Source organism: Nicrophorus vespilloides, unplaced genomic scaffold (assembly GCF_001412225.1).
Source record: "Nicrophorus vespilloides isolate i.1.1-1 unplaced genomic scaffold, Nicve_v1.0, whole genome shotgun sequence".
In the NCBI taxonomy this organism is placed as follows: domain Eukaryota; kingdom Metazoa; phylum Arthropoda; class Insecta; order Coleoptera; family Silphidae; genus Nicrophorus; species Nicrophorus vespilloides.
The window spans coordinates 3,205-17,505 of NW_017096939.1; the positions used below are offsets into that span (position 1 = coordinate 3,205).

General features: G+C 32.7%; 2 protein-coding genes across 2 annotated transcripts; one reads left to right on the forward strand and one right to left on the reverse strand.

Annotated features, from left to right (window-relative positions):
- Window positions 1–1,593: 1,593 nt before the first annotated feature.
- Window positions 1,594–10,496, reverse strand: LOC108558541 (DDB1- and CUL4-associated factor 5). The gene is made up of 9 exons (XM_017915483.1): window positions 9,946–10,496; window positions 6,880–7,060; window positions 5,783–5,913; window positions 5,587–5,716; window positions 5,252–5,526; window positions 5,080–5,192; window positions 4,730–4,993; window positions 4,504–4,664; window positions 1,594–2,911 (listed from the first exon to the last, which is right to left on the reverse strand). The coding sequence occupies exons 1-9, from the start codon at window positions 10,142–10,144 to the stop codon at window positions 2,074–2,076; spliced, it is 2,292 nt and encodes a 763-aa protein (XP_017770972.1). The 5' UTR covers window positions 10,145–10,496; the 3' UTR covers window positions 1,594–2,073.
- A 2,090-nt stretch (window positions 10,497–12,586) lies between these two features.
- On the forward strand, window positions 12,587–14,089 carry LOC108558540 (galectin-4-like). The gene is made up of 5 exons (XM_017915482.1): window positions 12,587–12,600; window positions 12,881–13,082; window positions 13,144–13,608; window positions 13,667–13,849; window positions 13,927–14,089. Exons 1-5 carry the CDS (start codon window positions 12,587–12,589, stop codon window positions 13,939–13,941), a joined length of 879 nt encoding a protein of 292 aa, XP_017770971.1. The 3' UTR covers window positions 13,942–14,089.
- Window positions 14,090–14,301: the final 212 nt, after the last annotated feature.

Genomic DNA, 14,301 nt, shown 5'->3' on the forward strand with positions numbered 1-14,301 from the left:
AGAGAAACATGAGTATGATGAGGCCTTGATTCAAAGAGTAGCTAATTAATAGATCAGCTAAATTTGAATTTTTAACGCACATTATTAACTTTAGAGATAAAATCGTATTAAAGATGCAAAACTGACGCCATAAAGTAAATCTTGGAAACGTATCCATGAAGACTTAAAAATCGAAGACGGGAATTGTAGATAATATAAGAGAAGAAATTAATATCCAGCTTAAGGCTCTTAAATCTGAAATTCAGCGTTATTTCCCATTTCCCATTTCATGTATCTTCTGGTGTTACCTACATTCCCGATGAAATACAGGATGTATTTTTAGTGCTGCGAGTGATGTATTTCATATCGTAAAGTTTCCATGCATTCTTTTCGAATATTATTGCCATTTGCTTCTACTTACTTCTGCGAAAGTTGATTTTCAACTCTTCTGCAGATCAAGACAAAAGTCAAATGGAAATAAGCTGGATGTTCAAGATGACATGTGATTAGCATTACCAAAAACTCAAGTAATAATTATAACACTTGTTAAGCAGATGCAATTATCACATTATTAATTAAAAAATAATAATAAAAAAAATACATTTTGTGAAACCCTTCATTTAAAAAAAAAAGTTTGGGAACCACTGATATGGTTGATCCCCGTTGACACCATCATAACAAGAAGTTATATTTTTCAGTTTTTCATTCCCTTTCATATTATGTCGTTTCATTCATATGGGAGATATATCCTGTAGTATTTGAAATTTACCAAAAATGTTACTCCTTTTCTACGTTTATTCAAAATAATTTCTTGTATATTTATTCGTTTCTCAAGACTCACAACATATTAGGAACTTTTCCTATATGTTATCTATTATTCTAATAACTTTGAACTGCTCTGACATTATTGGAATATATTTATTTCGTCAAAATCTTTTTATTTCATAAATCCTCAATCTCCTTCTTTTGCATCAGTTGAAAATAATTTGAAAAGAATCAATATTGTTACAGATTTTTCACCGAAAATAGAAAATATTTATGTAAGAAAATACTAAAAAAAAAAACACTGTAAGTATATTTTAGTCATAAAAGATTAAAAATTTGACTTGATTCATTTAAATCCTGCTTAATTAAAAAAAAAACAACAAAAAACTTATCTGAATTCGTCTATTTAATTAACAAATGTATTAAATTAAGACTATTTACGAAGATCAATCTTTTACGGGGATTAATTAAATGAGAAATCCGAATTATGTATACCGCAGTATAATTTAATCGAAACAAATATACACACTTAAAATAAAGAATATGTAAATGTTTTTGTTTGTTTAATATTGTCGGTACATACAAAAAAAAAACATAATCATATATACACATCCATCAATATTTTAATTGATTGTTTTTGTAAATCAATTACATTACAATTTGTTCAGATGAAAACTACAAACATCTTTTTTCTTTCCTCTCATTATTTTTGGCACCATTTTATAAACATCTAAAATAGGTGCTCCAGATATTGTTTATTTATATATATATAACACTTTTATATATTTTTTAAATTCATTTATATAATATATATTTAACAAAAATAGTATACTTAACGAAACAATCCGAAACAGCCAAGTAAATGTATTCCAAATAGAAATTATGTTATATACGAGACAGAAAATTAATGTTGTAATCTCACGCAATTAGCGGTGATATTAGGCATTCGGGTAATGTTAGTGTAACATTTTACATTTTATCAATCATTTCGAGAACATTAATAAATATGACACTTTATTTTCAATACAATTTTCATGTATAATATTCAGAGTTATCCGATTCCGCGGTTCAATTAATAATAAATATACTTTAAACGGTGGCAAATTTTTAACAATAAATTAAACATAAAAATTAAAGGTAACGAAAATCGAATTGAATTTAAACGCAAAACGGTAATTTGTTTATTATTTAAGAAAACGAATTTAGGCTAAAATGAGCAAAAGAAGATACGCAAGGATCGACGAAAATATATCACAAAAACTTAAAATGAAGCTTTAAAATGTGACGAAAAAAAAAAAGTACAGTAAAAGTAGGAGAAGACAGAGCAGTTCAATTGGAATCGGAATCGACGCCAATCTGTTTACGCATATTGAGCCGAGCCTTTTTCACGCGTTTCCTGAACTTTTCGTACTCGTACTCATCGGAACTATCACATTGGTTTTTGGGGAGGGCGGCGGTGGCTCGCTGCCTGCTACCGCCGCTGGAAGAGCAAGGACCCGTTGCGAAACCGCTGTCCACTTCAGTCTGTTGGTGACGATGCTGCTTCCTCGGAGTCACCAGATCGTAGTCACTGTCACTCAAAGAACTCACGTACGTTTCGTAGGCGTTCCCGTGATGCAGCACGCCGACCGCCGACGAACTGGTCGACGTCGAGGCGAACTCCTGGTTATTATTCCTCAGTGCGACCACGTTCGAAGAATTGCCGTTGCTCACCTCCAGCACGCTGACGTACATATCCTGAGTGCCGTTCAACGGCGTCGGAAGGATGTTCATCAGGTTCTCTTGTGAGGAGCGCACCTCCGTCGTGCAGCCGTTTGAAGGAACCTCCTCGTCGGAATCTTGCTCGATGACACGGAACATCGGGTTGTTGTTCGAGGCTGTGATTCCGGTGCTCGTGCTGGGAACGTCCATCGATTGACTCTCGAACTCTCGCGTCGATTGTCTAGTTCGATACTTCTTGTATTTGGATCGTTCCGATTTGTGCTTGCTGCTGCTGCTACTGCCGCCGCCACCACCGCCGTGGTTTTCCTTCTCCGAAGTGTACGTGGACGGCGAGGACGTTCTGTGTCGCTTTCCAGGACCGCATTTCTTTGAGAAACTTTTACCGTGCTTCGATTTAGATTTCCTTGAATTCTTTCTTTTCTTCGGCTTCTCTCTCGTACTGTTTCTAAAATCAAACCAAAATTATAACTTAACGATAGAAAAACCAATGACATATGCGCTAATAAATATTTTGACATAATTTTAATTGAAGTCACATTTCTAACACTGTGACATGATCAAAACTTATTATTGCAAACATAAAGAAAATGATTATCTAACATACAACAGCGGTCGCCAACCCATGAAAATTAAACATAATTTGGATAATTTGAATCAAATTTTGAATGCAACAAACTACAACAATGATTTTTTTTTATATAAAAGTACAACCTAATATGAAATGATACTTTATTTTTGCACCAAAATAAAATTGAAATAAGGCAAAAATTGCAAAAACTAGAATAAAAATATAATGAAACATTGTAATCAAACCAAAATTATAACTTAACGATAGAAAAACCAATGACATATGCGCTGATAAATATGATACAATTAGATCAAGAAAAGGCTTAATCCGTTTTGACATAATTTTAGTTGAAGTCACATTTCTAACACGGTGACATGATCAAAACTTATTATTGCAAACATAAAGAAAATTATTATCTAACATACAACAGCGGTCGCCAACCTAGTGATCCATTAAACATAATTTGGATCAGTTCAATCAAATTTTTGAATGCAGCAAACTACAACAATGATTTTTGTTTTTCTATAAAAGTACAACCTAATATGAAATGATACTTTATTTTTGCACCAAAAAAAATATGGAAATAAGGCAAAAATTGCAAAAACTAGAATAAAAATATAATGGAAACATTGTAATAAACTCAAAAATCAAGATTCTCTCGAAGATCACCTGTTGGCGACTGCTAAAAAAAATTAATAAACAATTGATAAAGAGAAGTATTTATTTATAATTTTTATTGTTCCTATTTGGGTCAAAAGGCTATCATTTCCGACTGAAAACGAAAAAATGACGACTTTCGTTTTATGACAGCTGCGTTATATAATATAGTTAATGGATATTTAACAAAAAAAAATAGTTGAGATACTGCCAAAATAACTTTAAATGCTTCGTTTAAATCATGTTTCCATGGTGAAATACTCGAATGCATGATAATTTACTATGTAAAACTTGAAATATTGTCGTGTCCGACCAATTTATTGTCATCGATTGTATAACTAATATGTATATTTGTTAGGTCTACCACTTTCCTATTAATTATTACAAAGCTTATTTAACGTATCCATCAAACATACAAACGGATACTTGTACGTGATTATTTAGAATAACTTTTTGAAATGAACACATTTTTGTATTATATAATTTAGTCTTAGTTCGGGGAGCGAAGAAAGAAGAAGTCTTAGTCAGAGGACATAAGAGAGAGATGTCCTACTTGGGAGAGTCCAAGGAAGAGTACTTACTTCATAAACACTAACTTAAGAGGAGAATGTAACTCTTAGTTAATAATACCTGTGAGCAACTATTGTTTAGTTGACTTCTCAATAAAACTCCGATGTATACAATAAAGTTAATTAAGAATATTGCATTTAATATTCATATAACTACGAGATAATCCACGGTGTCCAAGGATTTCTTAACCCTGGGACACGACAATATAACAATTTCTTTTACAAAAAATTGGTAATACATACCTCTTGATTATGGCCGTAGACTTCCTGTGTGCCATTTTTGCGAGTCTGTTACGTTTCTGAGCAATGAGTTGCGCTATTCGATTCGGTTTGTATTTTTTGCATACATCTTCTGCGCTCTTCCTGCATCTGGTCAACGATTGCCAAGACATCCTAATACGATCCTGCCAAAAAACAAAAAAAAAATAAGATTAACTGCTTTGAATGTGCATTTTTATTATCTTCATACTGCATCGCTATCACTGTCCGAGGAGAACGTCGCCTCGGATTGCGTGTCCCATCCTTCGATCTCGCGCTGGATGAGCGAATCGAAGAAGGCCATCATTCTGCTGTCTTCGCGCGTGGAATGATCGCTGTAATCGTGCGAAATTCTCTGACCGGAGTGTCCGACCAGGTAAATGTAATCGTCCTGCGAGTAAACGCTGCGCTGATTTTCGATGTGGTCTTTGTCCAACGAACCGGACCACATGCCGATGTGCAAAGTGCTCCATAGCTGAAACAGAAATTTCAAAACACATGAGTTTCAAAGAACGAAAAAGTGCTGTGATTGTAATTAAATATAAACCAATAAACAAATACCTTGATCATTTTTTCAACGCCGGACGAAGCAATCAAATTGTTCCGTCTATTGTAGCGCACCTGATTGACTATCGATCTGTGCCCTCTAAGTACAACATGTGATTGGCCCCATTCTAAATGAAAAGAAAAATAGTTTTAGAAAACGAAGCTTACTGAAAACACAGTGTAGCACCATTGTCTTTCGGAATTTTCCACATGTACAGATTGAAATCGTCGGAACCGGAGAGAACGTACTCGTCATCCTCCCCTGCGAAGCAGCACGTCTTCATCGTGCAAGAGTTGTAGTACTGAGGATGATAGAATTGGCAGACGGCATTCCGACTGTGCGTATCGTAAAGGACGGGCGGCAACCTTCGTCTGAGCGCAAGAACCCTTCTGCCCAGTGAATCGAAGCACGCAGAGATACCGCTGATTTCGCCTGCGTCCTTATCGTAGTGAATGTAACATCTAAAAGAACAGCCGATATAAAAAAAAAACAGATCATTCAATTCCTTTTGAATGGCGCACTCTTTAGGTTTTCGCGTGTCCCACAGGGCGATGCCTTCCTCGGAGTTTGCAGTCACCAGCAGGTAATCGTTCATCGGATTGTACATCACCGAATGGAACCCCATTTTGTACTTGGAGAGGCAGAACGGATCTGAAAATTATTGAGGAAACGCACGATGAATGGACGCGGACGGGCGATCCGCGCCTGGATACGTACCTGACTCGCGGATGTCGTAAATCAAAATCCTGCCGTCGTCTCCTGCTGTAGCCAGGACGTGATCGTTGTGGGGATTTACGCTCAAGCCGTATACGGGCTTTTTGTGCGACAACTTCGTCACCAATTGACCCCTAAAAAAAAAAAAGTTCAAATAACAATTCACGATTTTAAATATGCAAATGCGAATCATCTAATAAACGCAAAGTGCAAATGACGTTGATTGCATTTACTAAATGATTCACATCTTCTCACTTGATATATCAGCGTTTTCCAAACTGTGAGACTCGCGAAGGGGAGACGCGAATATTAGTCACAGTGAGCATGACTGCTAAACTGCGTAGTTACATCACGTTTGGAAAACACTGCTTCATATTATAATACTGCGTCCACACGACGTGATACATCTCAGTGAGCAATGCGTAGGAATTATTATGTGTACATGGCAACGTCAAATACAGGGTTGTATTTAAAAAATATTCAATCGCCATGGAAACGCGATAATAATGTCTCTTGTTTGCACATACTTTTTTAACATATTATTTCTATAAAATGTTCATGAACTTTTCTATTTTGCTTTCATAACAATTAAGAGATTTATATTAATATAATTTGATACTATACTGTTTTTTACACTTTAAATATATAAGTTGCTAAAAACAATGTCATAATTAATTGTTACTATTTTGGCCTGCAATCTACGTATATTTTGTAAGAATATTTCATTGTAATTCTATAATTTGTGCTACAAAATTAATGAAAACTGTAGTATAAAAAAAAAACAACAATCTTTATTATTTTAATCAAAGTGCGAAATTCATACAATTTCATGAACTCTAGCTTAATGCAAAATGTAAATAGCTTCGTGAAAGCGCGCGCCTCACTGTGTACATTCTGCAGTTCCATGGAGTTTCATGGAAATGCATTTAACTGAACAAACGCGAATTTGATTACTCCAGTAAACCGTATTCCTGCAATATCGTATTGTCTCGATCTATATCTATCTATATAACTGGAGCAATATGATACACGAAGAATTCAATTTATCTTTGTTATAGAATACGTGTGTGTGTGGAGTGGAGGAGCAGGAAATTACTTACGATCTAATATCGTGCACGATAACTTGATCATCGTTGCCCCCTGAGAAGATACGTGAGTTTGTCGAATCGAAGGCAAGACAGAATATGTTGCTAAAGTGGTTAGTATTCATTACCACCGGATTGCCCATGTCATGGATTGCCTCAGCCACGGACCACAGCAATACTCTCCTATCATCACCACCTAAAACAACAAATAAATAAACAACAATTAGCTAAATATTCACAATAAACGATAAAATGCATTGATTACTATTGCATTTTACACAATATAACACTTATCGTAATATATGTTTTTTTTTTGTTTGTCCAATGTGTTATTTAAAGTCAAAAATCAAAAAAATATACATTAAACAATGCTTAAGCACCATATTATATATATTAAAGTCAATCTTATTTCTTCCTCTTTATTATATAGTGGATTATGCACAAAGGACAAAGCAAATTTGTAAATAAACGAAGGAAAAGCTAAATCAGCGTTTTTCAACGTGTGGAAATCAAGAAAGTTTGTCCAAATTCAATATTATATAAAATACTTTTCAACAGATTACTGCATGCCTTTACGCAATGTATTAAGTTTAAGAATCACTGTTTCACCTAAATATACAATAAAGAAAAAAGGGCATTTTTCGATTCCAAAAAATGTATCCTACTATTCTATGTTTACTTGTAATTATTTTATTATTTTTATTAGCAATAAATGTTTAAAAAAACAATTTCACGGTATGAAATATAGATAGATATAACAATAAATATAATTTCAATTGCAATTAACATTGATTTATAACAATGAGAATAATAATAATTGTTATAATTGAACAACTCAGAAATGAAGACTTTATAAAAATATGATGAATTCAATTACAAAGTTACATATGGAATAACCACTTGATCGTAGTATTTACTTAAATATTTGTATGTAAGTTGGTAAGAAATTTTGAAAAAAAATATATCTTATACAAAAATTATGTTGGTATTATTCTCACCATAGCTGTTTAAACGTCGTTTTTTTTTTAAGAAGAAATAAGATTGATTTTAATATAGATATTTTTATATAATACCGTGTTATAAGTATACCGCTTATCGCAATGTTTATTACTTATATGGAAATCGCGTTATAGGAGAGTTCAATGAGAGTTATATAATATAAATATATAATTTTACTGTCGAATAAGTGCCAACTACGTAATATTGACAAATAATATGACAAGAGGACAAAAATGTTACTAACTCTGAAAATTGAATGTATGTGTTTATAAATAAAAAGCAATGTATGTTTGCCAACAATAAATAAAATAAACACTACTAATGATTGCTTATCTAGAAAGTACGAAGTGATTCGTTAAATTCGTCTTTGTCTATAAACGACGCTATAGTATATTTATCAGTAGACCAAAGAACATTATTCAGAACTTGGACTCGGGCCCGCATTAAGGTTGTTGTAGGACCGAGGCACCAGGCCTACCAACCGAAATCCCGACTATATCGAAATCCCGACAATCTAAAACTTAATAAGATTATTAATTGTTGTTATTTATTGTTAATAACATAAACTAATTTTATTATAGCATATTTCTTATTCTTAAATTTTATATTGAATAAGTCAACGAAAAAAAAAAATACAATAATAATTAATATTAAATAACAACAATTAATAATCGGGCAAAAGAGGTCTTAAAAATTTTTTTTTTCAGTATTCGTCGTACCTTTTAAAATATAGTACAATAATTGAAAAATGTTATTGTAGAAATTATAATAATAAAAGACTCTGTCGGGATTTCGATTGTCGAGATTATGGTTGTCGGGATTTCGATATAATCGGGATTTCAATAGACTTAAAACTCTCATGGGCCATAGAAACTTTGCCTAATGGATAAGACGACTTAAACTATCTCATACTATCCAATCTACATAAATATTCTTTGTAAAATACGAAACAAATTCCAGTTTAATAAAATAATTTCATTCAATTGACATTTTACTATTTCTTTCATAATAAGAAAAACTTAAAATCGTTTAATACAGTTATTAAACTTCAATTAATTACAAATGTCTCAAAGCAAAACCGTTCAGATTTCCCAACTAATAACATATAAAAAGGCAATCACCCATAATTAATAATAAAAATTGTAAACGTTTCTTTTTTTTAATTTTCTGAAATTAATTATTTTCGGCGAAAAAAATTAAAATTATTCATTATTTTTTCAATTAAACAATTAAACAAAGTAATTTGTATAAAAATTACTAAAGCCACCGCCTAGAAATAAATTTAAAAAAAAAATAGACAACCAAAAACGATAAAATCAATAAATATTTTGCAAATTGATGAATGTGTATAAATAAAATATAAATATGTTGCATAGGCATAAACGAATTAAAGATTATTAAGTCGAAAATGCGTCATTAACAAAAAAATTCTTTTAATATGATTATAACCAAGAGATTTTATACTTGTATTTATGAGATTTTTTATGTTTCAAAGTTGAATAAATAACGAAGAAAGATTTTAGGTTAATCCATAAGTCTTTTTCATTTGATTCCAATTATTTTTCCACCAGACTTGCACACAACTAACTGTTATTAGACAGCAAAAGCAGACGTAGATAATAATAATTGATATTTTAACAGCAGATAAATAATTATATTAACAGATCGTCGCATGTAAATAATAATGGAAATTACAAGGTGATGTTAAAAATAACGTAACGTGTTTGCATTTACAGAATAGATATTGATAAGGACGCCATGTTAAAACGTAATCGTATATTGCGAAAAATGTAAATCATTGAAAAAAAATAATTTAATGAATTAAATATTTAAATTATTGATATTGTTTTCGGAAAAAAAAAAAATTAACAAAAGTTGGTTGTTTTTGTTAATTTTTGAGACAATTGTTGATGCTTTTTTTTTTTCAGAGTGTGAAATTTGTAGGTTTATTAATGAAAATGTGGTTGTTTTCGTGGAAACGTACGTCTGTGAATAGGGATCGTCGGTTGGGATAGATCAGGTACGGGATTTAGGAGGGTTGATGGTAAAGATGTTGAGGAAGACAAAGATAAACAGACAGACCTGATATGAGAAGTTCTCCTTCGCTGGAGAACTCGATGGCGTTGACACAGCCATAGTGTGCGAGCAGATCCTTCCTGTAGAGGTTCCTCGCGACGGACAGTCGCCCTCTGAACAGGTTGGCCCTTATCCCTTCGACCTTACCATCGTATTGTCTGTTGACGATGTAAGTCAATGGGTTCACAACGGAGCGGTCCTCCATCGCCGGCCCTGCCCTTCTTCTCTTACAAACGCAGCTTTTCCTCCTCCTCCTCACGAAAAGCAACGACTTTTATTCTTTTTCTTTAAAAGCAAAACTTCCGAAGCAGCGACGACGAACAACAGTAACGAAAAAAAGGTTAGCTCGCGCCGCGAAGACGACGTTCGACAATCCAAACTGGACAGGATCGTCGTCCCGCAAAACGTCAAACAAGCTTCATCTGTCACTATCAGCTGTGTCTGCTCTTCGGCTAGACTCGGCTCACGATCGGCTCATCCTCCCACCTACCTGCTTCACCCAACAAAAACAAGAATTCCCGAGAAATAACACCGAAAGAACATAAATTCACAATGAAACCATAGAATATCTTAACAATTGTTATTCTACTACAATAAAAAGAGCTACCGTTGCGACCGTTTTACAGTTCACGTTGTTGTATTTTGACAACTCAACGATATTTTATTAGTCTGTTGGTCATCTGTTTATAGACTTAAATACACATCAACCATACCAACTACAACTAGTAATAATTATTTAGTCAAAAATGATAATTTTTTTATATAATTACAGCCAACTTTTCGGTGCAATTGATTCGATACCCTGAAACTTTGTAAACCTGATACAATAATGCAAATATTCACAATACGAGTGTGAAACTACAATGTATTGGCATATCTTTGAGCAAGATTCATTGCAATTTGTGACTACTTTTTTTACAATCCGCAGATACAATTTTAAAGTTAACAATGGAAATTTAACAATTATTATAGATATATTCGCACATGCGGAATTTACAAATTAATTTGTTCACAAGTCATAATAAACCGCAATTATGTGGAACATGAAACGACTTTCAGTCTCACATCTTTCAGTCTTTGAGTCTCACATTACGCATAGTGTGGGTGCAGCATTATACCATAATTTCAATATAACAATTTGTTTGTATCATTAAATTTTCTTATTTTCATTATAATTTTAAAACAGAAACACTTTGATTAATGCATAATCTTTTAGTTTTTTAACATTTATACTACAGGAATTAATTAAATTTCTAACATCCTCTTCATTTATTATTTCTTGTATGTTATTTTCTTCTTATTTTACAACTTATGATCATCATATTTTGCGCCAAATTCCATTATTTCATGTTCTCTGAAAATTACGGACTTATGTTATCGCAAGCAACGTTAAACGAGGTATGACTGTACAAATATATAGAATAAAAGAACTTATTTTACAAATGTCCATTATTTTAAATATTTGTATTTTTCCAAAGCAAACATAATTCTACATTCCAATATATCTAATATTTTCTTTTTAATAGTAAAATGTTATAAAATTGTATTTGCTAAACAAAAGGTTTAAGTAGGGTTTTATCATTTGTTTGCTGTTTAATAATTCCATTCATATCTGAGGTTATCAATCAGGAGATTTGTTTTGCTCTATGTTCAAACATAAACATATTTTTTCTTTAAATTTCAATGCAAGTGTTTATTTAGACCAGAGGTTCCCAAACTTTTTTGTGTCGTAGACCCCTTTGCCATGTTTTTCGGTTTTTGGTAGACCCCTTACATACCTGATATTGATTTTTTTGTAAATTTCTAACTGTAGTGAAGTTAAAAAGTTAAAGTAAAAACACATGTTAAGTTTTATACATAAATTAAAACTACTCAAAATAAAATTTTGTATCTGTTATATAAAATATAGGTAACATAAAATAAACTAAGCAATAAGTAAATGTTTTTAGTGAGAAGGATGAACCTGATGCTTTAATAAGAAATTATCAACATTTGGCATCAATTTTGTAAGGTTTAATCTTAAATCTCCTCGTCTAATTTCTTTCAGTCTGTTTCTTTTTTTCGCTTTGCAGGTTCTTATAGACCCCTGGAAATCGATATAGACCACTTTGAGAATCATTGATTTAGACATTCACACAACTAATAATCTTTTCTACATATCCATTTCATGTGTCATCTTTTTTTATGTTATTAATGTAAATGCAAATGTTAATAATAATAATAATTAATTAAATTTCAGTTTCTTTCCTTGTGGGAAACCCTTCTTACTTCTGGTGTTCAATTATTAAACTATTGTCTGTGAAAACAAAATTATTAAATAAAATAAATTGATATACAAAATTTATTTCATTCATCGCAATATTGCACAAATGATATTTGTCTAAATAAATTTGTATACATGATTATCAATTCATTTTGGATTGGCAATATTTATTTTATCAAACAATGCACAGTTTTATAGAAATCAGTCAGTGACACTAATTTGTATTGTTTAATAATCTATTATCTCGTAGACTATTTAAATAGAATAAAAGATAAAGTATCAAAGCAAACATAAAATAAAACTAATAATTCTTATTTTAAATAAATTATATACTATTGTTTACTATCATTATTGAAATCGCTGAAATTGTCATATGTTGTTCTCATGCATAGTTTTGAGTATATTATAAAAAAAATACGCTTAAATAATTAGCATTAATTGCATGAGAAAAAATACTAATTGGGATGTTTTTACTTCATCCTATTTTTTTTAATTTCTAACTAAATCAGCAAAAAATTAGTAAACCAATAATTGCAGTAGTTGACGTTTTATTTTATTTTTATTATTTATTGCTGGAAAAAAAAATAAGATTTTTCGTAAATTTAATGTAAAAATAAACATCTCTCGTTATATCTAAAATAGATTTAAATGATTAATTTTTATTTCTATTATTGTTAGATTCAATGTGAATCTTCAGGCCGGTCCAGGTGCGGAAGTTGATATTGCCGTGCACGTGTCCGTTCGTATTTCGGAAGGATACGTAGCGAGGAATTCGTTCCAAAACGGTGAATGGGGCGACGAGGAGGATAAAGGTGATCTGCTCATTGGGGCAGGTCAAAAGTTCGAGATTATCATCCTGTGCGGATCGACAGATTACAAAGTGAGTCAAATGACAATTATCAATGTCAATGATAACATTTTTTTTTTCAAAATTAATGTAGATTGCCATGAATGGAAAGCATTTCTGCGAGTTTCCACAACGCGTTTCTCCGAGATCAACATCGCACTTGTTCATCGATGGAGACGTCTCGCTTACATTGATCTCGTTCGAAGGTGGAGATGAGATGACCTCATCTTCGGCTTCTTCTCAGCAATCCGTTGGAGCTCCATCGTTCCAGGGTCAGTATGGACCTCCTCAGGGTCAGTACGGACCTCCTCAGGGTCAGTATGGACCTCCTCAGGGTCAGTATGGACCTCCTCAGGGTCAGTACGGACCTCCGCAGGGTCAATATGGTCCTCCGCAACAAGGCTATGGACCACCGCCACCACCAGGTCAGCACGAAGAACAATCCAGCGGTTTCGACTTCCTGGGGACAGCAGGATCGGTGATTGCTGGAGCAATCAGCTCGGGGATGGCTGAAAAGTTGATCGGTTCTTTGACGAGCGGAGGAAACCAACAACAAGGCGTAAGCATTTAGTGAAAAAAAAAATAATAATCTTATATATTGATGGATGTTTGAGTAGTCTCAGCAGCAGCAAAACCCAAATAATCAGCAACAGCAACAATACCAGCAGCAACCGAATCAACTGCAAAATCAGCAGAATTTCAGTTTGCCCCAATTGGGTGGACACGGATCGATCGGTGGTCTGGGCAGCGTTGGTTCCTTATTGACTGGATTCGCAGAACAACTATTGCAGCCGAAAAAGGTGATTATTGATCGCTCTAATTAGCATATAGATATTAAGGTCAACTGAATCTAACAATTGAACACCTTAAATTTCAGGAGGGACACCATTGACGTGAATCAACCGCTAGATTTGACGGAAGCATTTTTATTTGTGTCTCAATCTCTCTCTCTACGTTATGCTTTAAATTATTATATTAATTAAGAAACGCACATCTATTAATAATTATTTATTTCGTTATATACGTTGTGGGACATTTTATGGTTGTTGTAATTGAAATGTTAGTGAGAGTGCCTTTATTGATCAAGTAACGAGAACTTTTGTAATTGTCGTTGTTTTGTTTATATATTTTCTTAAAGATTTGGCGCATTTAGCGAACTTAAACTAAATAAATGATCTTGTTCAGACAACATATTTTTCTTTCCATATTCACATACAGTTATATAGAACTTAGAAAGAACTTTACTGAATTG

Coding starts and splice junctions, on each gene's coding strand:
- LOC108558541 (XM_017915483.1), bottom strand. CDS start 10,144: ATGGAGGACCGCTCCGTTGTGAACCCATTGACTTACATCGTCAACAGA. Junction 5,717..5,782: donor TTACGACATCCGCGAGTCAG/GTACGTATCCAG, acceptor AATAATTTTCAG/ATCCGTTCTGCCTCTCCAAG. Junction 5,193..5,251: donor GAAAATTCCGAAAGACAATG/GTGCTACACTGT, acceptor CTTTTCATTTAG/AATGGGGCCAATCACATGTT.
- LOC108558540 (XM_017915482.1), top strand. Junction 13,083..13,143: donor GCGGATCGACAGATTACAAA/GTGAGTCAAATG, acceptor AAATTAATGTAG/ATTGCCATGAATGGAAAGCA. Junction 13,609..13,666: donor GAGGAAACCAACAACAAGGC/GTAAGCATTTAG, acceptor ATGTTTGAGTAG/TCTCAGCAGCAGCAAAACCC.